Genomic DNA, 24,339 nt, shown 5'->3' on the forward strand with positions numbered 1-24,339 from the left:
AGAAGACTGCAGCACACCCTTTGTGGGACATCTCCCACATCATTCTGTCCTTGGCCTAGCTGGGCAGGGTTATTCACAACTCCCCAGGCACACACAGGCATCCTTACCTCTGAACCCTTCCTCATTCACAAACCTCTGCTTAGTCTTCTAAGCCCTGCTTCCCTCTTCTCCATACAGAGAAGCCTGGAAGGAATTATTTTATTAAAATCTTTGAATTAAAAAAACTTTGAGGAGATATATAGAAACTACCAGTTGTGATATTTTTGAACATATATATTCATTATATAATATCCCATAGGGATAAACAGATCTGTCCCTTCAAACACTTCACATTTCTTCATGATAGAAATATCTCAAATCCCACCTTCTAGTTTAGTTTTGTTTGTGGAGAAGTATACAGTAATTCCTGTGCAAGAAACCTTTTCGGCCTTCGCGGCAGGCTCTCCATGTTGAACTGCACTGCCTGTGTCCCTGGGATCCAAAGCACTCTCCTGGCATCGCAGTCTGAATGACTGCCATTCCCATCCCTAAACCTCTCTTAACACCCTGGAGCCAAGGATTGAGAGACTGGAGACTGATGTGGCAGAGTGAGAATCTCTGGCTGCTTGAGCTGCAGGAGAATAATCGCCAGGAAGTGTGAAGCTCCTAACAAGCCTTGGAATTTTTTTATGTGTATTGCTACATTTGAAACACTTAAAGAAACACATGTTTGGCAACAAGGAAATAGTGGCTCTCAGTTACAAAGTGGCAGAGCTGACCCTCCAGGGACTTTCCCACCATGACACTGAGTCTCATCAAAAAATAAAGCAACAATCTATAACCTCCCAGCATGAGGCCAACAAGGCTGGCTTCCTGGGTGTGAGGCCAGTGCAGTAACACAAGGCGCCATGCTCAGAAGAACTCTGCTCTTGGGGTTTAATGCTCTGTGGTTGCTGTCTCAAGCTCTTAAACAATTTGTTGTTGTTTAAGAAAAGTGTGATAGGACAGGAACACCTGCATGAGGGACTTGGAGCCTCAGCTCATGCACAGTCCTCCTTTGCACCATCTCCCGACCTCCCCCGGCAATGTTATTGATCACTCACTCTCCCACCCAGCCTCCTCCTCTTCCCCTGATAGCACTGCCATGGTATTCTCAATATAAAGTTTATTTGGGGAAAGATTCTTCCCCAGTCACATGTTGTATCTAGTTCATCCCAGTGTGAAGGTTGCAATACCCATGAGAATTGCCATTTGTGGTCGATTAGGGCAGTATGCCTATGGGATTGGGTCAAGCCTTCTGCTACCTTGAGCTGGCAAAGGGAAGAAGGTACCCAGCAGCTAATGCACCATGTGCAATATACACCTGCTGTCTGGGTACTTTGGATTACGCACATGCTTACGGCATACAACTTTGAATAAGACATTAAAAAAAATAGCACACTTGGTCTAGATAAGCAATGGAAGAGAGGAAATACTTCATATCTTAATGGTACTTTTCCCTTTGTTTTTTGAAAAAGGGGCTCTGCATTTTTATTTTTGCACAAATTATGTAACCTGTCTTATTGCCAGACCCTGTGCTAAGCATCAGGCTGTTGAAATCTATACCATACATAGCATCTCTGTGTTCAAGGTGGCCTTAGATTTGGGATTTGGACTAGATCAGTAGATCAGCAAGTATTCTCAGTGAAAGACAATACTGAAAGTGTATTTAAGCATCTTAGGTCAGACTACTCATCAGTCACTATGTCTCATCTCTTCCTTTGTAGCACAAAAGTAGGCATAAATAGTATGCAATGTGTGGGTATGACTGTGTTCCAGTAAAACTTTATCTGTGGACACTAAAATTTGTGTTTAATAATTTTCACATGCCATAAACTGCCACTTTTCTTTTTAGTTTTAGGCATTTAAAAGTTCATAAACTGCATTTAGCAGCCCAGATACTGCCAGTGGGTTGGAGTTCGCTAGCCCCGGAATAGTTGTTCCCCAAAGGCTTTCATTTCCTTTTGTAGGTTAGTCATGTCTATATGCTCAATTTTGTTTCTCCTTTTGCTTCTCCTCTTCTCTCTCAATTGTCTTTTCTCTTCTCTCTCTTTCCCCATTCCTTCTCCAAAACACACATACTTTCGCACCTGGATTCAAAAGTCTTTGATACATCCATCAAAGTGTAAGGAGCTCCTTCATTTCATCAGTGTGAGTACTGGAGCCTCTCTCTCTCTCTCTCTCTTAGGATCCATCTGCTAACATATTGCTTTCCTTGTAAATGAAAGGCCACTCAGGCAAAAAAAAAAAAAAAGAAGGAATTCAACCTTTTACTCTACTTGCTGAGAAATAATATTCATATGTGAGGAACATAATTTGCAGGGGAATAAATGCTCATCCTCTGCCTTTGCCCTGCTTAAATCTTAATCTTTATGAATATTTTTGAATAAAATATATATGCATTATTCAGAGAAACATTGGACAGTTGTTACCATTTGCCTTCTGCACGGACATAGGATCTTGTTCAGGATTGGAAAATTTGATTCAGAGATGTTGTGTCCCAAGAAGAATGCAATTCATTATACTTTCTTAATCACCAACTATGTGCTCATAACAAGACCCTAGACTAGAACATTTTCCTATAACTATTTAGAAAAGCATAACTGGATTACATAGAACTTTGGCTTCTTAGTATAGGAAGAACAGTGTTTGCAACTCAGTTTTGTTGACAAGAATTAGAGTTTTGATATGAGATATGAAACACAAAATACAGCACTTGACAGATGATAGGCATTTGTTCAATGGCAGTTACCAGAAAGCTGGAAAAAAGGCAAATACAGAAGTGATGCCAAGTTGATTGCAATGCCGATACTTTGTACTCTCCAGAATTCTTGTGGAGTAGGTGGCCTAATCAGGAGATCCCTCTGGGGCACTATGGCTGGGCAAACAAAACTTTGATCAACTACAGTAATGCCTTATTGGCAATCAGACCCTCTTTTTTATTGTTTATTCAACCAGGAATCCAACTAATGTTGGACAAGAAGATCTAACAATTTTAAGTAGCTACACAAAAGCACAATTTTTAAAACTCCTGCCCCGTTGGATCACCAGCTGTTTTTCAGCTCTGTAGTCTGTTCTGGTCATGCTCATTTATTTATTCATGTGTACTGGCTGGGCATCTGTCTCCCAAAAGATAATTAGATGCTGAGGTTACAGTGGTGAGCAGGATACAGTTCTTGCCTTCAAGGAGCTCACAGTCTGGAATGAGAAATAAATAGGCAATTGCAGGATGGTATAAAAAGTGCGGGGATTACAGATAGACTCCCAGTGAAACTATTTACTCTATCTTGACATTAGGATGCTGGACTCTCTGCCATTGTCCATGCCCGCAATGATGAACATATGGCCCTGTATGAAAAACTATGCTTTAGTAATGATATAGGGGAACTCAGTGAGGGGGGAAGAAATTGGGGAGGGGATAAGGGAAATTCCAGGGCCTATGGAACTGTATCACAAGATGATAATAATAATTTTAAAAAGAAGTAAAATTTAGTTTTTTTTTAAAGTACAGGTATGTGGTTATGCAAGCACAGAGGGGTATCTAAGTTGATCTCAAGGGTCATAGAAGCTTATAGATGGAAATAATCCTGAATTCCGTTGCATCTTGACATTTCATAACTACTTTAATCTATAGGTGGAATTAATCTTGTGTTGCTAAAATTTGGAAAAAGAGGGGGAAGCAGTTGTGTAAGATGATGGCAGCTGGAAGGATGTGGCAGGCAAAGGAATAGAAATTAAGAAAACGTGGATTAAAGGTGCTGTTGGCCAACCCACTTGAGAGACTTACATCCCACGCTAGGATATCAGGGATCAAGTTCCACTTCTGCCTCTGCTTCCAAGGCAGCTTTCCTCAGGGGGAAGAGTACAGGGTAGAACACAGGGCATCCCTAAACCCTGGGACATATTTCCAAATATAACTCGAAAATTTGAAAACATCCTTGTTATTTAGGGAAAAGATTTCATTTACTGGCAAATCAGGATCAAGTGGGTAAGACCAGAGCCACCAAAGCTGGCAGATTGATTAAAAAAAAAAAATAGGATCATTCTCTGAAAGTTTCAAATATTAGCAAAGCTAAAATAAGAAATAACACAAAAATATCGATTCCTGAAAAATGAATATGAAAAATTAGTTCCTACCTAAGAAACATATTAAATGAACAAGATGATGAAAAAGAGTTCCAACCCACGAAATTGTTGCTAAGTAAAAAGACAGACACTGCGTGATACTTATTATATTAATAAAAATATTGTACAAGTTACGATTCCTCCATACTGACAAGGCTATAACCCAATCTTTCTCTCACATATGATTCATCAAAATGTGAGTGAGAATAATCCTCCTGGAAAATAGTTTGGCACTGTGTGCAAAGAGTAAATAGAAGGTATGGAAAATGTGAACCAGAAATTCAATTCTACTCCTGAGTATCTATTCTAGGCAATTTATCGTATCCTAACAAAAGTAAAAATTGACATACAGGAAAAGGTTTATTGTAATGTAATTTATAGTAACACAGAAACAATATCTTAAATGCCCTGTATTTAAATAAACTACCCCCTTTCATCAGATTAAACAGTATTAAGTCATAATAACGTTTTCAGTGACCAAATAATGGTCTTGGAAACTCTCATGATATAATGTAACCTAAAAGTAATGGAAGGAGAGAGTAATAGCATATTTATGCCATAATTGCATCTTTTTCAAATATATAATTATCATCTCTGCACTATAATATTAGATACTTAGATAAGGACTAAGGAAAAATAAAATTAACCATTGGGAAGTTGAAATTTTTGCATGATTTTTCTTTCTAAATTTGATATCATTACTTTTATTGTTTAATATTATATTGAAAGGTTACAGCACTTCTATGGATGTAGGTTTCATAGACAATTTAAATCTTAGCTCCATCTGCTTTCTAGCAATGTGACTTCAGGCAGTTGACTTAACCTCTCTGAGCTTGAACAGCCTCATCCCTACAATGAGGCTAAATACTTGTGCCTGCTTTATGAGAATCCTGTAAGGATAAAAAGATTAAACAAAGAACATAGTTGCAGAGTAGGTGTACAATAAAAGTGTTTTACATTATGATTAACTCTTTTCTAGAAAAGATTCGCTGAAAGATAAGGTTGAAATAAAATGAATTAGGAAAACTAGGCAAGGGAATAAAGGGCTCTTAAATAAATGTTAATTCGCTCCCCGTTCCCAGTTGCTGCCTGCCAATGAAAAATCTAAGGTCTCTGAAGAATGTTCTGGCTACACTGCCGAAGACTCAAAGAGAAATGCTGTTTGTTTGTCAAATCAATTATTCCATCACCGAAAGAGAAGACAGAGACCTCTCCCTCATCCTAGTCTTAGACACACACACACACACACACACACACACACACACACTGGTATCATCAGACTTCAAGATATGTCTATACAGAGTTGCATGAAAATTACATTTTGGTCTTTTTCTGTGGTGCCCACATTTGCTTTCCCCATGTAACAAAAGGTATCATTTTGCTTTTAATTATAGGTTGTTATTATGCATTGCTTTTATTTGGCAAAGATGTTTGCTTCAGGAAAATTAATTTAGACAGTTCCATTTTTTAAGCAACAATACCTTCTGTCCCAGACTTACAAAGCACAATTAGATCTGGATTCCTTCCCCACCATCAAGCTGGCAGCTTCTTGTGGAAAGTCTTGGTGGATCAGGGTGGAATGACGCTTCCACGAGAGCCAGTCAAATGTGGAAAATAGACTTTTACGGGCCTGGCACTTTCACTTCCTGCAGTATATATAACTCTGACATCGTGTGAGGCAGTGCTCGGGCTGGGCAGGAACACAGATTAATGTTGCCTCACTTTCCGTGCCAGAGCTTCATTCTGAATGTCATGATATTTTTCACAGGAACTCCACAGTTTCGTGCAATTCAGCAAACATGACGGAGGGCTTGTTTTGTGCCAAGTCCTGTGGTAGAAGCTGGAGACACTGATCTGAATCACATAGCGTCCTTGGAGCTCCAAATCAGATGACTCAGACAGATAATTGCAACATGCAGTTGATAATGTCTGTGGCCAAGGGCAGAAGGGGATGCCGGGGGATCCTTGCAGGGGCCCCTCACTCAGCCTTGGGGAGCAGAAGTGATTTGCAGGGGGCCAGGATATAGGCAAGAGGACAGAAAAAAAAAAGCAGGAAAGAAAGACTTTCCAAGCCAAGAGGTTTGGGGATTAAACTGTGTTATTTACCCACGGCTTACGTGTCACGTGCTGTGCCAGCAGATGTAGTTCAACCCACTAAAACGTATCCTACTGGCTTGTCCACGGTACCTTGAACAGTGTACGGAGGGGACAGGTTCAGACAATCTCACTCTGCAGCTAAGTGGCAAACCAGGGCAAGCACATGTAGCTTCTGGCTCCCACATGTTCCTGACCCATTGCTTCGTGCAGTCCTGCCCAGTCCTGGGTGGCATCCCAGTGAGCAGTTGCACACCTCCTGAGTCTGAAGCAGGATGGGATCTTTGTGGAAGTCACAGCCTCCAAACTATTTCACCTGAGTAGGGTGATCTTGATTCTTTCAGAAAGTCTGAAGCTTTCATGTTTTATTAAGTTTCATATTTAATCTTTAAAAAACAAACAGATCATGGAGTTTGTACTTTATCTGATAACATAGTAGTAGTGTTTGTTGCAACATTAAAAATCTGAGTAAAATTGTGTCCCACTGTAAAAACCTCTTACCCCTATTTTTGAGGTGTGGAAAGAGAGAGGGCTGTGCCACTGGAGAGTATGGGATGTAAGAGTTGCCCTCATTTGCTCAGAACTGTGGCTTCTTATTCCAGCTCCAGTGCTTCTGCTGTCCCAGGTTTTACCCACGTCTATACCCTCTGATCCTATTCCAAAGCACCACGGGAACTGATCCACTGGCTCCAACTGCAGCTGGGCTGGTATGTCGCTTTCTCAACCGATGCAAGTCCGACCACCCTGAGGGCCTCACCCTCTGAGGGCCCTGAGAGTGGAAATAAGTGGTTTCGATCCCACATCGAATTTTTTCCTATTTTTATTTTTCTTCTTCTCCAGGTTCTGTTGGTTTCTATTTTGGTGTATTTCCCTTTTTTTAAAATTTTCTTCAATTTTTGGGGGGAGGCAGTAGTGGATAATTAATATATTAAATATTAAATAACCAAGTATGTAAAATACACAAACAGGATACAGTTTCTGAGTGAGGTACCCCTGTGGTCTAACAACTGTGTGTTGAAGCTGGCATTATGGTGTAGCAAGCTAAGCTGCTGCTTCCAGTGTTAGCATCCCATTTGGGCACCAGTTCAAGTCTTGGCTGCTTGATGCTGCCTGCTGATGCTCCTGACTAAGCAGCAGAAAATGGTCCAAGTGCTTAGGCCCCACATCCACATATGGAAAATTGAGATGAAACTAATGGCTCCTGGTTTCAGCCTGGCCCAACCCAGCTTTTGTGGCCATTTAGAAGAAATGTCAGTGGGATCAAAGATCATTCAATGTTTTCCCCCTTTTCTTTGTAACTCTGCCTACCAAATAAATACACGATAAATTCCCAAAGAAAGAACTCAATGTGAGGCATGAATGCTTAGCTCCCAGAGACAAAGCAGTGTGTAGCTGGGGTCTCATGGTCCTTCTGGGATCCTCTTTCATTCTCTTTTGAAATTTTGCCTGCCCTACTTCCTCATTGAAAAGAAAAACAATGCCCATCCTTTAGGGGCTACTCCAGTCACCATTTGTAATGTTTTTTTAAAGATTTATTTATTTGGAAGAGATTCAGAGAAAGAGGAAGAGAGGGAGAGAGTGGTATCCCAAATCCACTGCAATGACCAGGACTTGGCCAGGCTGAAGTCAGGAGCCAAGAGCTTCTCCCAGGTCTCCCACATAGGAACAGGGTCCCAATCACCTGAGCCATCCTCTGCTTCCCCAGGCACATTAGCAGGGAGCTGGATCTGAGGTGGAGCAGCCAGGTCTCACCATACGCCAGCATTGCAAGTGGCGACTTTAACAGCTTTGACACAATGTCGACCCCAAGAAATGGGGAGAAAATAAAGGCCAACATGTAAGCACCTGGCCTGTAGCATGAAATTCATGCAGTGATCAGTTCTTCGTTGCTGTGGAGCCTGTGAGCATACACACCAGTACGTGTGAGCCCAGAGCTCCACCTGCCACTTTCAATACCACATCTGTGCTTGCAGCACCTCGCATGGACTCACAGGCCTGGAGCAGGGGCTGGGGGTAAGTGTGATGTGTATACCTTCATCTCAAGGCAGGGACAGAATTGCTTTATCTCCTTCTTCAGCCCTGGGGCTTTTCTTCAGAGCAGGGGAAGGTGGAGCCTTCCAGTGCCAGCAACCTGGTGGGCAGGTGACTAACGTTTGGGAGTAGGCCATGTGGCATTTCTGTCCAGCAACAGGGATGGTCTCAGCAGTCAACCCACACCCTCTTTAGGAATCTGATCTAGGCTTTTAGATTCAATCATTGCACACAAATTTAGAACACAGCCCACTCTGCCAGGGTACCCAAGCACTGCCCTGTCTGTCAGCAGCAAAGAAGGTAATAAGGATGGCATTAATCAAATAACAACACGGGCAAATGTAAAATTTCCAACTGTGAACACTGTGAGAAAAAGTACAAAACATCATGCCTGAGTAGCAGCTACTGCCAGCCAGGTGTACAGAGGTGAGTCGGAGTGTGCAGAGTCATCCCTGCAGCTCACGCTGCTGCTCGGCCTGAAAATCTGGGTACCAGCAGAGATTCCTCCTCATCCTGCACAGCTTCCTGTCCTTACAAGCTATCAAGAAAAGGCTGTAGCAGCAAGCAGCATGACCTTGAATCTGGTGGGGTTTTTTTTTTTTTCTGTACTTAGCAGCTGTGGCCTCGGGCACGTAACCCCACCACTCAAACCCAGGTTCCATCATTTGTAGAGGGGGCCAAGGGATACCTTTCTCAAAGAGCTGTTGTGAGGGTTAACCCACACTCAGTGCTCAGCAAATGGCAGCTGCTTTCTGCCACTGCGGCAAGCGATTCTACACTCCAAACATCTTTGCAGTGTCAGGTGCGCATCTCCATTTCTGCGTGCTTTGCTTTTCGGCAGCCCACCAGAAGCTGAGCTGCGGAACTCTCATAAGTGACCTTGGGGATGACAGACACTTGCCTGTCTGCTTTTCCCAGCAACTGGAAGCTGCGGGAGCAGAAATTGTTCTGCAAAATGTGTTGAAGGGGTACATATGTACAACCCCCAGGTTTTGTCTGTTACCCCTCTCTGCTCCCCCTTGAACACATAGTCATGAAATGGGCTTCTATTTCAGCGTTTCTTCTGAGTAAAAGGATGCACATAGGTATGTGTCAGAAATGAAGGGTGGGCATTAGCCTCTGCTCAGCCTCCCCTAAGGCAGGCAGGTGGAGGGCACACTTGGGAGTGGCATTCAGGTATTGGCCAATGAGTTTCTGACATTCTTAGAACCCTTGTCCTAGTACTTCCTCTTGTAGTTTTCTTTCATTTCTCTTATTTTCTTCAACATTTATTTATTTACTTCAAAGTCAACGTTGCACAGAAGAAGAGAGAGGTCTTTTGTTCACTAGTTCATTCCCTGGATTACTTCAAGAATAAGGGTTAGGCCAGGGCAAAGCCAGGAGCTTCGCCTGGGTCTCCCACACCGGTGGAAGGGAGCCAGGCATTTGGATCAGCTTTGGTGTTTTTCGCAACCATAGCAGAGACCTGAATCGCAAGAACAGCCAGGACAGGAACCAGTGCCCATGTGGGATGCCAGCATCGCTGCTGGAGGCTTCACCTTCCACACTGCTGTGCTGGTCCCCTCTTCTAGTTTTCTTGAGAGCATTTAGCATAATTTTTATTTATTCATAATGTACGATGATTTGCTTGCTAGGTCAATGTCAGTCTCCCCCCACTTCACTATTAGCTAGCTCTTTGAGTATACAGAGGCTAAGTCTTTCTCACTCTAACCCCAGTAAGACACTTGGGACATGCACAGGAAAGATGCAATTAATATTGGTTTAATTAGGGCCCGGTGCAGTAGCATACTGGCTAAAGTCCTCACCTTGCATGCCCTGGGATCCCATATGGTTCTAATCCTGGCTGCCTCACTTTCCATTCAGATCCCTGCTGTGGCCTTGGGAAGCAGTCAAGGATGGCCCAAAGCTTTGGGACCCTGCTCCCACATGGGGGATCTGGAGGAGGCTCCTGGCTTTGAATCAGCTGAGCTCTGGCCATTGCAGAAGCTTGGAGGATAAATCAACAGACAGACGATCTTCCTCTCTGTCTCTTCTCCTCTCTGTATATCTGCCTTTCCAATAAAAATAAAATAAATTTATTTTAAAAATTTTTTGTTTAATTAAATGCTATTGAAACAATTGGATATCAGCATGAGAAGTAAGACAAAAGATCCCCACCTTTCATTTAATACAAAAAAAATCAGTTATAAATGGATCAAGGGCTTAAACCTGCTTCCAGAAATGATCAAACTATTAGCGAAAAACATAGGAAGCACTGTGTAACTTACAGGCATTTGTGAAGACTTCTTAGAAAGGGCACCAAAATCCCAGGGAGTCAAAGCCAAACTAAACAAATAAAAATGCATCAAACTGAACGGTTTCTTCTTTATGATCAGCATAAAGAAGAAGCAACCCAAAGAATGAGTGAAATTCTGCACACTACACAACGGAGAGGACCAATGTCCAGGATTTACTAAAAGCTTCAGAAACTCAACAGCAGTAGCACAAAGAACACTGTGAATACGGGTGAAGGAAATGGGCAAGCATTTTTCTAAAGAGCAAATTCAAATGGCTACTAACATATGAAAACATGCTCAGGTTCCCTAGCTGTTGGAGAAATGTAAAGAAAAGCCACAATGAGGTTCCACCTAACTCCTAATGAATGAAAGACATGCAGATTCTTCTAACAACACCTGCTGGCGTGGATATGGGGAAAAGCATACCTTATTCCACTTTTGCGGGAGTGTAGGCTAGCGCAGCCACTACAGAAATAAGTATATAGAGTGCTCAGATAGCTGAAAATTAATCTGCTGTGTATCCAACCATCCCACCCTTGTGCATATATCCTAAAAAAGTGGAAACTACATGTGAGAAATTGATCTGCAACCCTATATTTATAGCAACACAACACAGAATAGGGAAGACAAGGAAACAACTCAAATGCCTATTAAAAGAGGAATAGAAAAAGAAACTAGAGAACAGAAAGAATCAAGATGGCAGAATAGGGTAAGGACACATTTAAACAGATGGAGAAATATTAGCCAAGGTGAACCAGAGAGGGCACATTCCAGGAAATGGGAGAGTACAGAACAGCAACAGAGGGGTACCTGGAGACTGACGGATACAGAGACAAGCAGCAGAGATAATGGCGTGGTGTTACAGTGACTGACCCTAGCAGCATTCACCATGCAGTGATATGAACTCCACCAGCAACAAAGTGGGAAGGGCCATCTACTGAGAGCTCCAGAGGTGAACCCAGACAATTAACTGCTCGTCCTGTTGGTTTGTTTGATTTGACCAGGAGCAGAGACAGAGCAGCAGATCCCAGACAGGTAGTGTGCAAACAAGGTGGATTTCACAGCCCAATCTGCCTCCTAAAGCAGAATTGGGCACAATTTTGTTTAAGGAGGCAAAGGCTATAGTGCAGGACTGAGCATGCATGCAACTGGAAGTGAACTCATTTCTGACTCAGTGAACTGCAATGTGGCAGGCTACAGGTTCCATTCAAGATAGGTCTGAGTAGCCCTCTGACCTGATGGCCAACAGATCACGAACTCTATCAGGGCAATATCAGGTACCATTTTGTACAGTGTGGCAAAGAAGTTAAGACTGCAGGGGACAACAGTGAGCTGCACGTGTGCTGAGCCCAGGGAAAACTCACTGAGCTTAATGTATTGCCAGTACACAGGAAAATAATACCGACTATGCCATTGTATTGGTCAAAATGGATCCAAGTGGCCCTCAGACCTAACGGTCAACAGATTCCAGCAAGATCAGCAACAACAACAACCTGGCTATATAGGAACCCAGTGACTCCCTAATCCTGGGACTTATTCCAACTGGAAGTGGGAGAAACTGGGCAGCCTCAGGATGGTATCACATGAGGTGGAGAGTGGTGAGCCAGGAGCTGGAGCTACGGAGATCATGATAGAAATCTAACATAAGAACCTAGACCTGGAACTCACTAGAGGGAGTGTCACAAGTGACTGCAAACAAAGAGCCATGTACCAATTACAATAAAGTAAAATCGAATTGTAGACCTGCGGGTGACACGGCTTAGAAACCTGCCCTAAGGAGAAGAATCTGATAACCAGAAGTACAATGACTAAGAGCAAAGGAAGAGAAGAGGCACAATGAATATTACGGAAGACTCTCCTGCAAAGGAGCAAAACCTTATGCCAACCTCAAAATTCACTCAGGAAGACATTGAAAAAATGGAGGATACAGAATTCAAAACACTTGTTATAAAACTTCTTATCAACAATAAGCACATAAAGCAGGCATTCAAAGAATTCAAGGAATATGTCACACTGGAAATGAATCAATTAAATTCTGATATATCAGAAATGAAGAATACAGTGGAGCAAATTAAAAGTACAGTAGCAAGACTCCAAAATAGAATGAAGACTGCAGAATAAAGAATCTCAAAATTAGAAGATATTTCCTGTTACCAGGGGGAAACAAACAAAAAGCTAGGAGCAGAACTGGATCAGGCTAAAAAAAGTATTCAAGAATTGAAAGACATTATTAAGAGGCCAAATATAAGAGTTATGGGAGTTACAGTAGGTGCAGAAAGAGAAGCTGAATTTACAAACATATTTAATGAAATAATAAGGGAAAATTACACTAATCTAGAGAACAAATTGGGAAATAAGATCCAGGAGGGGCACAGAACTCCCAACAGGCTTGATCTAAAATGATCTTCACCAAGACACATGATCATCAAGCTCTCTTCAACCGAACATAAGGAAAAGACCCTGAATTGTGTACATGAAAAAAATCAATTGACGTATAAAGGAATGCCAGTTAAACTCACAGGAGATCTCTCAAAAGAAACTCTACAGGCCAGAAAAGAATGGAGTGACATATTCCAGATTCTAAAAGGAAAAAATTGTCAGCCCAGGGTAACATACACAGTAAAACTTTGCTTTGTCTTTTAAAAGGAAATAAAATTCTTTCATAATAAAAAAAAGTTAAAAGAATTTGCCTCTTCCAAACCTGCCCTACAAATGATACTTCAAGATGTTCTCTTGACTGAGAACAGGAATAGCACACAACATAACCAAAGGCAAATACAAAGAATACCCCAGTAAAATAACAACAGAAAACTAAAGTAATAAACAACCCATTGCTAAGATGACGGGACCAAATTACCACCTATTTATATTAATTTTGAATGTAAATGGCTTCAACTCATCAATTAAAGGTCATAAATTAGTAGACTGGATTAAAAAACAAAACCTAACTATCTGTTGCCTTCAGGAAACACATTTCACCAACAAAGATCAGTGGAAACAGTATCTCATGGATTTTGATGTTTTTTGTTAGTTTCATCTCTTTTTTTTCAAAGATTTATTTATATTTATTACAAAGTCAGATATACAGAGAGGAGGAGAGACAGAAAGGCAAGATCTTCCCTCTGATGATTCACTCCCCAAGTGACTGCAACTGTCGGTCCTGCGCTGATCTGAAGCCAGGAACCAGGAACCTCTTTCAGGTCTCCCACGCGGGTGCAGGGTCCCAAAGCTTTCAGCCATCCTGGACTGATTTCCCAGGCCACAAGCAGGGAGCTGGGTGGGAAGTGGAGCTGCCAGGATTAGAACTGGCACCCATATGGGGTCCTGGAGCATTCAAGGCGAGGACGTTAGCTGCTAGACCACGCCACTGGGCCGGTTAGTTTCATCTTTTCAAAACACTTATGATTAATTTCTTTGGTGACTCACAGATCATACAGAGACATCATTTTCTTCAAGAAGGTTCTTGATTTTCTATTTTTCATTTCTTCAGTGACACATTAGTCATTCAGTAGCATGTTATTTAACTTCATGGCATTGTTAATTTTTTTTTCTTCCTGTTTATTTTGCTTTGTGGCTTTTCATTTAAGGCGAAGTGTGGTAACTGTGTAATGGAGACTATCATATCTAGCAGCATGTTTTTTACGTTCCTGGTGTTGTTAATTTCTTTTTTCTTCCTGTTGTTGATTTTTTTTGTGTGTGGCTTTCCATTTAAGAGGATGTATAATAGCTGTGTAATGGAGACTATCATATCCAGATGTGAGGATACAATGCAGTATGCATCCCTACTTCCAGACAAAGATGGTCTCCCAATGAAACTGTTTACTAGATCTTGACAATAGGATGCTGGACTCTGGCGTTGTCCATGCCTGCAATGATGGACATATGACCCTGTATGAAGAACTAAACTATAGTAATGATATATGGGACCCCAGGGAGAGGGGGAAGGAACTGGGGAGGGGATAGAAGAAATCCCAGGGCCTATGGCACTATATCATATAATGATAATAATAATCTTTTTAAAAAGAAGTAAAAATTTGAAAAAAAGAAACTGTGGTAAATCTACTTTGTGGAATACTACATAGCCATTTATAAGGATGAAATCCTATCATTTGCATCAAAATGGTCCCAACTGGAGACCATTATGCTCAGTGAAATAAGCCAATCCCAAACAACAAATATATATTCTCTCTGATATAAGGCAAAATTCATGCAAAATACAAAACAAATAGATCCATAGGTAAATATATATATATATACATATATTCTCATACTTAAACTCTATAATGGAGACTGACATACCAGGAAGTGAAAATACATTTCATTAGGAATCTCCACTCCCAGATAAAAGAAGGACTCCCATGTAAAACAATGAAATATACCTTGTCAATATGATACTAAATCTTCTACCCTTATCTATACCTACATTGCCATGATACATTTGAATAGCAGAATGTTGATCCTGTAATTGCCAGTAAAGGACTCAACCACTGCGATTATATGAGGGAAAATGGTGAGAGAACATGGGGAGGGAATTAGGGGGGTAATCCCTAAACCTACAAAAGTGTATCATGGAAACTAATAAAAATAATTTTACAAATACTTGCTGAATTGACACATGAGTCGATGGGTGCTAGTTGTGAATTGGAGATGAGCAAAGCTAGATTGTTCACCAAGAGCTCAGGTGGAAGGAAGGTCTTGTCACGGGCAGGAGCTGAAGTGGGGGACATAGCAGGGTGGTGTACACAGTGGTCAGGCAGATGAAAGACCAAAATCCTGTGACTGTGGGGGTGATCCTGAGCCTGGTTTCCCAGACAGTGTTCCTCAGGTCTCCAGAGTCTCTCCTGTCTCTTCACAGAGGTACCTGGCCCCACTCCTGCCATCTGCCAGGTGACAGAACAAAACAATCAAGCCTATATTTATTGTCTGGTCTTTGCTATGGAAAATTATAGCTCTTTTTTGTTTGTTTTCCAAATGAAATATTACTTTGTAATATAAAAACTGCCTTGTTTTCAAATAACACATGAAACTTGTGGGAATTTTTACACTCTCCATGAATGCCAAGCTAAGACATCTAGTATTTGTCAAAAATATGATGGGGATCATTAAATTATTGAAATATGGGAATAAGTTTAATTTAAAGTGATTACTCCTGCAGCCACTTAGGAGAGTAGATTGGAACAGCAGAGAGGAGAAGCAGAGCCTTTTAGAGAGAGGATAGCAGTATGTGTGAAATATCTCCTAAGGAGTTGGCTGTACCTTTGCATAGGACAGAGATGGGGGACCGGGACCCCAAATGGTCTATGGAAAGAGGAAACTGAGGCCAGGTGTAGGGGAAAGGGCTGCAAGAACAAGAGGTGTCTGTGTCCTGAGGCCCAATGTGTGCCTCTGCCCCTGTGGCCCACAACTTAGGAGAATGTTGAGTCCCACATCATGGTGGGACAAGAAATACCCAGTCATTACTGAGACTTCTGTTTCACTCATCTGCCGTGTATGCTGTGAAAGACTGACTTTTTCCCAAGCACAGGGAATAAAGCAGAATATGTACTCAGTGATCATTCTATTCTGTCACCCAGAAGCTCACTCTTCCAACCAGTGCCACAGCTCCCTTAACTTTGTGTCCATTTTTTAACCTTAGTCTCATCCTTACCCATGCAGACGAAGAAGGCCAAAGGTGCTATGGCTCGATTCCTGAATTCTCAAAATAGAAACAGAGTTTTGAGAAAAAAGTTCTTGGGGAAGTGTGTGAGTGTTGTGTTTGCCAGGGGAGTGGGGACGTTGCCTTGGAAGAGGGGGAGCCAACAACAAAGACCTCTTCTGCCCAATTGAAGAGGACCTTATCCATCTCTCATCCTGGTTACGGGCAACAGCAAGTCCTTACTGAGGCATCTGTTGATCGAGTGAGCAGCTTGCTTCTAGATCAGAGAATTTAAGAGGACACAGCCTTGTGACCTAAGGGAACCCGTTCAGACAGTGGAGAGGGTGAAGGAGTGAGTAGGTTATCTTATAAAGTCAAGCCCAATATCCAGCTCAGCCTTGACAGATTTTAAAAAGGTTTCACAGAAGACATGACATATGAATTAAGATCCAAACAATACATAGAATTATCTGTCTATGCCAAGTAGATTGGGTGTGCGATTGTTTCTTCAAGTAGACAAAAACAATAAAAGCAAATGCCTGGAAAGGAAAGCACAGCAAACTTAAGAACTGGAAGTGGTCCATCACAACTGGATGACTAGAGCTCAGATGAAGAGAACAGGCCCTGGAAGGCAGGAGCCAAGTCATGGAAGACCTCCAACAGCCGCTGAAGGTTAAACTTTTATCCTGTAGGAGCCTTGATGAGATTTAAGATTTACATTCTAGAAAATTCACTCCAGCTGCAATGTCGAGGATTAATAGGAGAAATTAGGCAAAACTAGAAACAAGGATATCAGTTCATCTGTTATAGAAGGCTGTGTACCAGATAGTTAGAAGTGCAAAGACTCAGACTAAGGTAGCAGAGGACTGGAGCTGACTCTCAGAAATCCTAGTGCTCCACCAGTCTGTGTATGGAACACTTTGTAGAGCAGGCCTTCATTTGTCTCTGTGGGCCTAGTTCCTCTTAACCCTCTTAGCTAGTGTGCACTCTTTTAATGGAAGCTATCTTGAGTAACATGCTTAGGATAACACAGTTTGGAGGATGGCTTACTTCTCGGAATTCATCCCTTTGATTTTTTTTTTTTTTTAGTCTGATGCTCATTCTACAGAATTCTTCCTGTAATTGTAATCAGACGAGCTCCAGATATGAACAGAAGAGTATCTTCTAGGTTGGATATTGCTCTGTAGTCTCTAGTCTTTACACAGAAAGCTGTAGTAACTGCACTTTTCAAACTGTTTTGTGTGACACTAAAACCAATTGGTTTTTTGCTATCTTATTGGTTAATTGCTATCTTATTGGTTAATACTACTTTGCCTGAAAAGGATTAGAATCAAAATAGTAGAGGAAGTAAAAAATGTATACATTAAAAATATGTGACTTATACTTCAAAATGACTCAGACTAGAGGCAGGTGTTGAAGCACCATAGGTTAAGTCACTATTTGGGACACACCATCACATGTCAAAGTATCTGAGTTCAAGTCCTACTCAGCTTTCCATTCAGCTTCTTGCTAATGTGTACCCCGGGAGGCATCAGAGCAAGGTTCAAGGCCTTGGATCCTTGCCACACACATGGGAGCTCAGGAGGCAGTTCCCAGCTTCTGGCTCCTGCCTCAATCAACCCTAGCTGTTGGCATTTGTGGAGTGAAACGGCAGAAGGAAAATCTTTCCTTCTCTTTTTCTCGTTCTGTCTCTTCCCATCCAAAATATCTCCCTTTCTACCCACCTTTCTGTGTGTGTGTGTGTGTCTATTTCTTTGTATCTCCTCCTGTCTTTCAAATAAATGCAGATAAACTTAAAAAAAGATTTATGTATTTGAAAAGCATAATTACAGACAGAGAAAGAAAGAGGGATAGAAGATAAACAGAGAGATTCCCTTTGCTGATTCACTCCCCCACATGGCCACAATGGCCAGGGTTATGCCAAGCCGAAGCCTGGAGCTTCATCTGGGTCTCCCATGTGGATACTGGGGACCAACACTTGGGCCTCATCCACTCCTGCAGCCAGTGTCCATATGTGACACCTTGGTCTACCAAGGAAAGATGAATGCAGGGCTGTTATACAATTAGAACTAAAATTGACCTAGTATGGCAACATGATTCACACCTCACCAGAAGCCCAAAGAATACTACACAAGCAAACTTAGGCACATTCCTCTCTGACTGCATATGAAATTCCTTTATCTTAGGACGACTGTTCTCTCCCTGCGCTCTCCCAGCCACCTACACCCTCCCACACACAGACACTGCCATTTCCACACATGTGAAGGCTCTACCTACTCTGCAACTTTTGGTCATTTCAATAGCTGGTAAGTCCTGTCTGCCTACCAAACCTGCTACCAGCCTCCCTCACTGACTTCACTTCCTCGTGTTAATGTTGCAGATCCCACCATTCAGACAGCTCATTCTGTCCATGTAAAAGGCTCAAGCCGTCTCAGCTCATAACTAATTATAATTTAGTAAGTTTTTTTATGTTTAATTGGGACTAAGTTTATATGACTGATTGAGAGTCATTATTTTTTAAATCCCATTAATCACGTGCCCTGGTTTTACAAATGCTGTTTTCCATTGGTAAACTCGAATAATTTTTGAAGGATTGGGGGAAATTCTTTGAATGTTCCTGTTTCTAACTAAATTTCTGGTGTATACATCTTTGTTACCATTTGCATATGGAACATGTGGATTTTACAATCCTATCTGAACAGCTACAGGTTGAAACAAAACTTACATTTATGTGCTTGTGCCACTAGGTGGTGCACACATATGTTAGTGAACTGTAGGTTAAATGGTCTTGTCACTAGGTTAGATTTAAATTATCTCCAGAGGATAATACAAAAGAACTTCAAGTGGAGTCTCCACAGGAGAAAGTATTGTTGGCTGCAGACATGGTCGGAGGGAAAAATTACAAAGACAAGGAAACCTGAAGATGTGACAGAGGAGGTCTCAGAGAGGGAGCAGTGTGTGCACTATCCATGCTGATCTGTGACTATGTAACAAGAGCGTTACAAGTTGAGCAAGTTGACATTAAACATTCCTTCCAGATCTTTGCTCAAGGCATAGAGATGAAATGGCATGGCCTTGTCCTGAAGTGAGAGAGACAAGGAAACAGACAAGACACAAAGCATGATACAACACATAGAGCTACAAGATTCACTGGAAGAATAAAGCAGGAAACACTCCTTTTGTTCCGAGGAAGGAAGAGAAGGGGCTGGTGTATGTTGATTGTCATGGAGATCTTAAGTAAGGAGGGCTCTCCAGGAAGATTACAGGAGGATTGGCAGAGGGCTCAGCATGAACACTGGCAGTGAGATTTAAAAAATAACATGGATATAACATTAGTTCCTCCAAGCCCAGCAATACTTAATAAAGGCTATTCTAGGCCACAATGATATTAAGATGAACAATGGATGTTCCAGGACCTTAAATTGCTTGTTATCTGACAAGGAAGACACACATACACAGGAAACTGCAGCTTGAGACTAGAACTAAAATATGGTCCCTTCTGAATGCTGACTTTGACCTTGAACCACACCAGCTTACACCATGTCCGGCTCTGGAGGCTCTTGGGAAACTCTGAAGTAGCTGTTGCACTTGACTGTTTCACTTGACTTCCGTGTCACTGACATATTTCAGGCTCACGTGCTCATGTTAGGGTTGCCAAATTGGAGATCAGAGACCTTCAGTCAGTTATACAAAGCCACACTCAAAAGCCAAGACACAAGCCCAGACCTGCCTGACTCCTGGGAGATTTTCTTGCTTTTTTTGTTTCTTTACTGGATTCTGGATGCAGAGTCACCAGTTAGCATCTTAGTTTAGAAACAGACACTCCTCAGGTACACAGACCTCCTTCACCAGCTGTGATCATCACAAAGTCAAGGTTATGGAAAAATAAGGATTCTTCCAGAGTGCATGAGGAAGGTGCCAAACCACACAGGTTGGCTTTGGCAAGGCAGCTTGAGCCAATTTCCCCACTGGCCCAGCTCTGTGTTTGGGAGGGAAAGCGAGCTGGTCCCAGCATTCCTTCCCAGCAGGCTGAGTGTGTGTTTCATTTCAGCAGAAGAATTTGTGCTCCCTATGTAGTTCAGTGACATCTTGCAGTTGCATTGTTTGCTTGAAAACATTCAACTGGAATGAGTTACCAGCTGGCAGGAGAGTAGGGTTTTGTGATTGCAAAGGTCTTGAAAGGATGCAGACTTGATTTTAAGTCCATGAGAAGTCACTGATGCGAGGGTGGGGGGGAGTGCTATGGAAGAGGAGTGTAATGAAGAGATAAAGGCAGATGGGGTGGAATACAGCCAAGGGGGTTGCAGGATGAAATACCAGGTGATCAGAAACTCCTGCTCTTTGTAGCCTGGGAAAAAAAATGCTTCTCAATGAGAGCTTTTCTTAAGAAAAGAATCAGAGTTCCAGCACAGCTTATGGAAACATAGATGTAGACCAGCACAGGTGAACAGGAAGAAAGAATAAAGAATTGTGACTGGAATCTTTAAAGGAGCTCTTCTCTGATGCCCCACCTCAGCATCCCAAACCCATTTCTGTACACAGGTTCCATGACATCCACTCAAGTGGTTTCCCAGAAGGTATGCTATGATAGGGTACAGCCAGCCTGTTGAGCTACTGACAGTGACCTCCCCAGCCCATGGGGAATCAAGGCCACTTATTTCCCAACACAAATGGACTGATCAGTCTGGCCTGATAGTCTTAGCACAATGCTATTTTGTATGAATGATGTGTGATGCAAAGAGATAAAGATTCAGTTACAGAAGAAATGATTTGATCATTGCCCATTGAGATTCCCATGGCTTTGCTGAGCAGGTTTGAGAAATAAACAAGTTCAGAAGTATCTGGGTTAGGAAGAAAGATCTAGATAGTGATACTAACACATGTATCCAAATCAAAGAGGGCTGCCAGGATATATGTCCCTCGACCAGAGCCAAGAGGAAACTAAAGGAATCTGGCACTGGAGAAGGAGTTTTCTGAGTGCAACTTTGACTGGAAAGCCTTCCAGGTCTCAGCTCCAACCATTTATGTTTCTGAAGACAAATGACCCAGTGCCCGGTGTCTGTGGGTGCAAGTCCTCTCCGCAGAATTATGAGCGAACAGCTAGTTTGGTACAATTTGCCCTGATCTGTGGGACTGAACACCCACTTTGCATGTCCTCCCTGGCCTGCTTTGCATAAGCATAACCCTGGCTCTAATCAACACACTCACAATATGTTTTCTTTTGCAGCAACAGCGGCAGCTTGAGCTCCTGACAATAACCAGCCCTGGTGAGTAGGTGCGGCTGTTCTGTTTGGGCCTTTTTGTGATTTCCTGCAGTGATGCCTTATTGCCTATCCCAGTGCAATGCCTTCCATCTTCCTTTGACCCCATGATTGAATGGCAGAACTCACGCACCATGATTGTCTTCCTCCCTTTCCCTCTGCCCTGTACTACTTCCTTTTCTGCCCTTCAGCTCTGGGCTGCATCCTCTTGACTCTGCCAGTGTTGCCGCATACTTCAAGCTCAGGTTCTCTGTAAATCACCTTTGGAATCATAGTGAGGAAACTGCTAAGTAGGTGCCTTGACAGGAAGGGCGAATGACCCAGGAGGAAGAGTCCATCTGGGAAAGCGACCAAACTCTGGTCACTTGGCTGTGTTTAAACCAAGATGACTTTTGCTTCTCATTTTTTAGGAGACAGTTCAGTCACCCAACACATTTTGGCCATAGAATGAGAAAGTCCTTTCTTCCCACCAGCCCTGACATCCAGCCCAGCAAGGGGCTGAGCAGTTTATTCTTGGCAGAGATGTTTTACTATGTTTGGGAAGTTTGCAGCTATGGGAGATAACATTCTCTTTCACAAGTATTGGCATGCTGATAACACCGGTAGGGTTGGAGATCACAGTACTGGCATGCTGATAACACCGGTAGGGTTGGAGATCACTAGTATTGGCATGCTGATAACACCGGTAGGGTTGAAGATCACTCAAGAGTGGAAGTGGTGGCATAGCTTCTCTCAAAGGTGGTATTCACTATAGTTAACAGCCCTAGTGATCACTGGAAATGCTGGGTGTTATGAGTTTACAGACTATAAGGAGAAGGGGTTACTGTGGCAGAGTGGTTCTAGAGGCTAGTTTCCAATAAATATTTCTCCTTTTTGTTGAGAAAAAGACTCTCTTCTGGGGCAAGATTCCCCAAACGGTTTGTTATGGCACATAGTAGACTATAGATAGGCTACACGTGTGGGATAGTGGGCGCTGTTCACCCGTTCAGTTTCTGGGTAGCCTGTATTTCAGTGTGCCTGACAAATATTTCTCTGTGAACCATCAGTTGGAAAGATAAGGAATTGCTACTAAACCATGGACTATATGGACAACTCTATTCTATGTCAAGAAAACATCTGAGTGGTTATCTCTCACTATCAAATTCGCCCTCATTTCCTACCTTGCCAGAAGCTGGTGCAGCTACAGCAAGTTCATTTCCTCTATACATTTGCCAGTAGAAGGTTCTAAGTTGCCGCTCCTTCTCACCAGCCCATCATCAACAAAAGCAGCCCTGTGGTTGGATGCTCTGACTCCTCATAGCCTAGGCAACTCTGAAAATGCCTACTGGAAATTTGGAAACCTTGACAATCCATGTGCTACCTTCTTCAAAAGCTAATTTTTTGTTATTAACAATTTCAGATAAACAAAAAAGGATATAGACATGATCAGTAGCCATTTACACCATGGCTTTATCATATCAACATTGTGCCATCTGTGCCACAGTCTTCTATTTAAAATATATGGAGAAATAAATAGAATTAGGACTTTTCTATATTCCTATTTGATTGCATCACTCTCCTTTTTCCCTCTAGGTAATCATGTTTGTAAACCAATATTTTTCCTTATGTACCCAAAAATATGCCTAGTGCTATTTCAAAAATTTCTCTAAATGATGTCATACTATAAATATCATTCTGTGACTCTTTCACCAATCAATATTGAATTATTTAAATTCATCTATGTTGGTCCACTGCTGCATGGCTTTTTGCGGATGATAGGGTTATAATTTGACCATTCTTATTGCAATTTAAGTTATTTATAGTTTTCATTTGCAAACAATTTCATCAAGAGCAAGTATGCATATGTCTTTTTGTGTATAAGTGACAATTTTTCTAGGGTGCATCACCAGGAATTACTGATTATATGCATTTCACATTCCTTATGCACTGGCCACTTGTTTGCTAAAATAGTTGAGCAAATTCACATGTCCAATAGTGGAATCTAAATGCCTCTATTTCTGTGCATCCACAATTCTAGAAATTCTCAAACTTAGCATTTTCCCAGTTGGAATATCAATGTGAATGGTACTCCATCTTATCATATGTGTTTCCCTGGTTACTGGTGAGGGTGAGTATTCTTTCATTTATTTATTTGCACTTTGGTTTGTCCCGTGAACTGAATTTTGATATTCTTTGTCCCATTCCCTTGGGTTGGGTTTTTAAATAAATTTGTAAGCATGTATTATTCTGAACATCAATATTGTGTCATTAATATGCATTGCAAATGTCTTTTCCAAAGCCATTGCTCGTATTTCTTGTTTATCGTATGCTTTGTTTTATGAAAGATTTCAAAATTTCCAATGCGGCTGGGTTTAATCAGTTTGTTGGTTCTTGAGATTTGCTTCTGTGACTTATTTAAGAGCTTGGCTATCATATTCTTCCATATTTACTTCTAGAATTTATCAAGTTCTTTGCAACAGATGACTCTATGTGACTCTTCTGTCTCATTTACAACTATTTATGTAAGAGTTAGGAATTTAAAATTTTTGTTCCTTTAAGTCTATTGTCTCAGAGCCATACAATACTAGTCTTGCCTTTCCCTATCCATCAGCCATTATAAACTAGATGCATAGCAATTTTCTTATTTACAGAATACTTCTGAGTTATTTTTCTGCTATTCCATTGTCTTACCACTTTATGTACCTCTACATTGATTTCACAATATATTTTGTTATCATCATCATGATTGCCAAAGAGATATCATTAGACCATTCCCTTTCATATGCATCTTTTAAAAGTTATAACCGTAGTTTTAAAACACAATCTAATAATTTCTGTGTTGTGACAGGGGAGTTTAATATGTTTATATTGAGTATAACTGATATATTTGAGCTTATTTCTACCACTATATTTCTCTTTT

The 24,339-nt window shown here is 41.6% G+C and overlaps 1 protein-coding gene across 1 annotated transcript in view; it reads left to right on the plus strand.

The window, feature by feature from the left end:
• AGBL4 (AGBL carboxypeptidase 4) overlaps positions 1 to 24,339 on the plus strand; it is a 1,125,681-nt gene that overhangs the window by 798,213 nt on the left and 303,129 nt on the right. The window contains exon 6 of the mRNA XM_040978580.1: positions 21,407 to 21,446. Coding sequence (XP_040834514.1) covers positions 21,407 to 21,446 — 40 coding nt within the window. The remainder of the gene's footprint in view (positions 1 to 21,406; positions 21,447 to 24,339) is intronic.

Source organism: Ochotona curzoniae, unplaced genomic scaffold (assembly GCF_017591425.1).
Source record: "Ochotona curzoniae isolate NIBS_2020 unplaced genomic scaffold, NIBS_Ocur_1.0 contig_291, whole genome shotgun sequence".
NCBI classification, from domain to species: Eukaryota; Metazoa; Chordata; class Mammalia; order Lagomorpha; family Ochotonidae; genus Ochotona; species Ochotona curzoniae.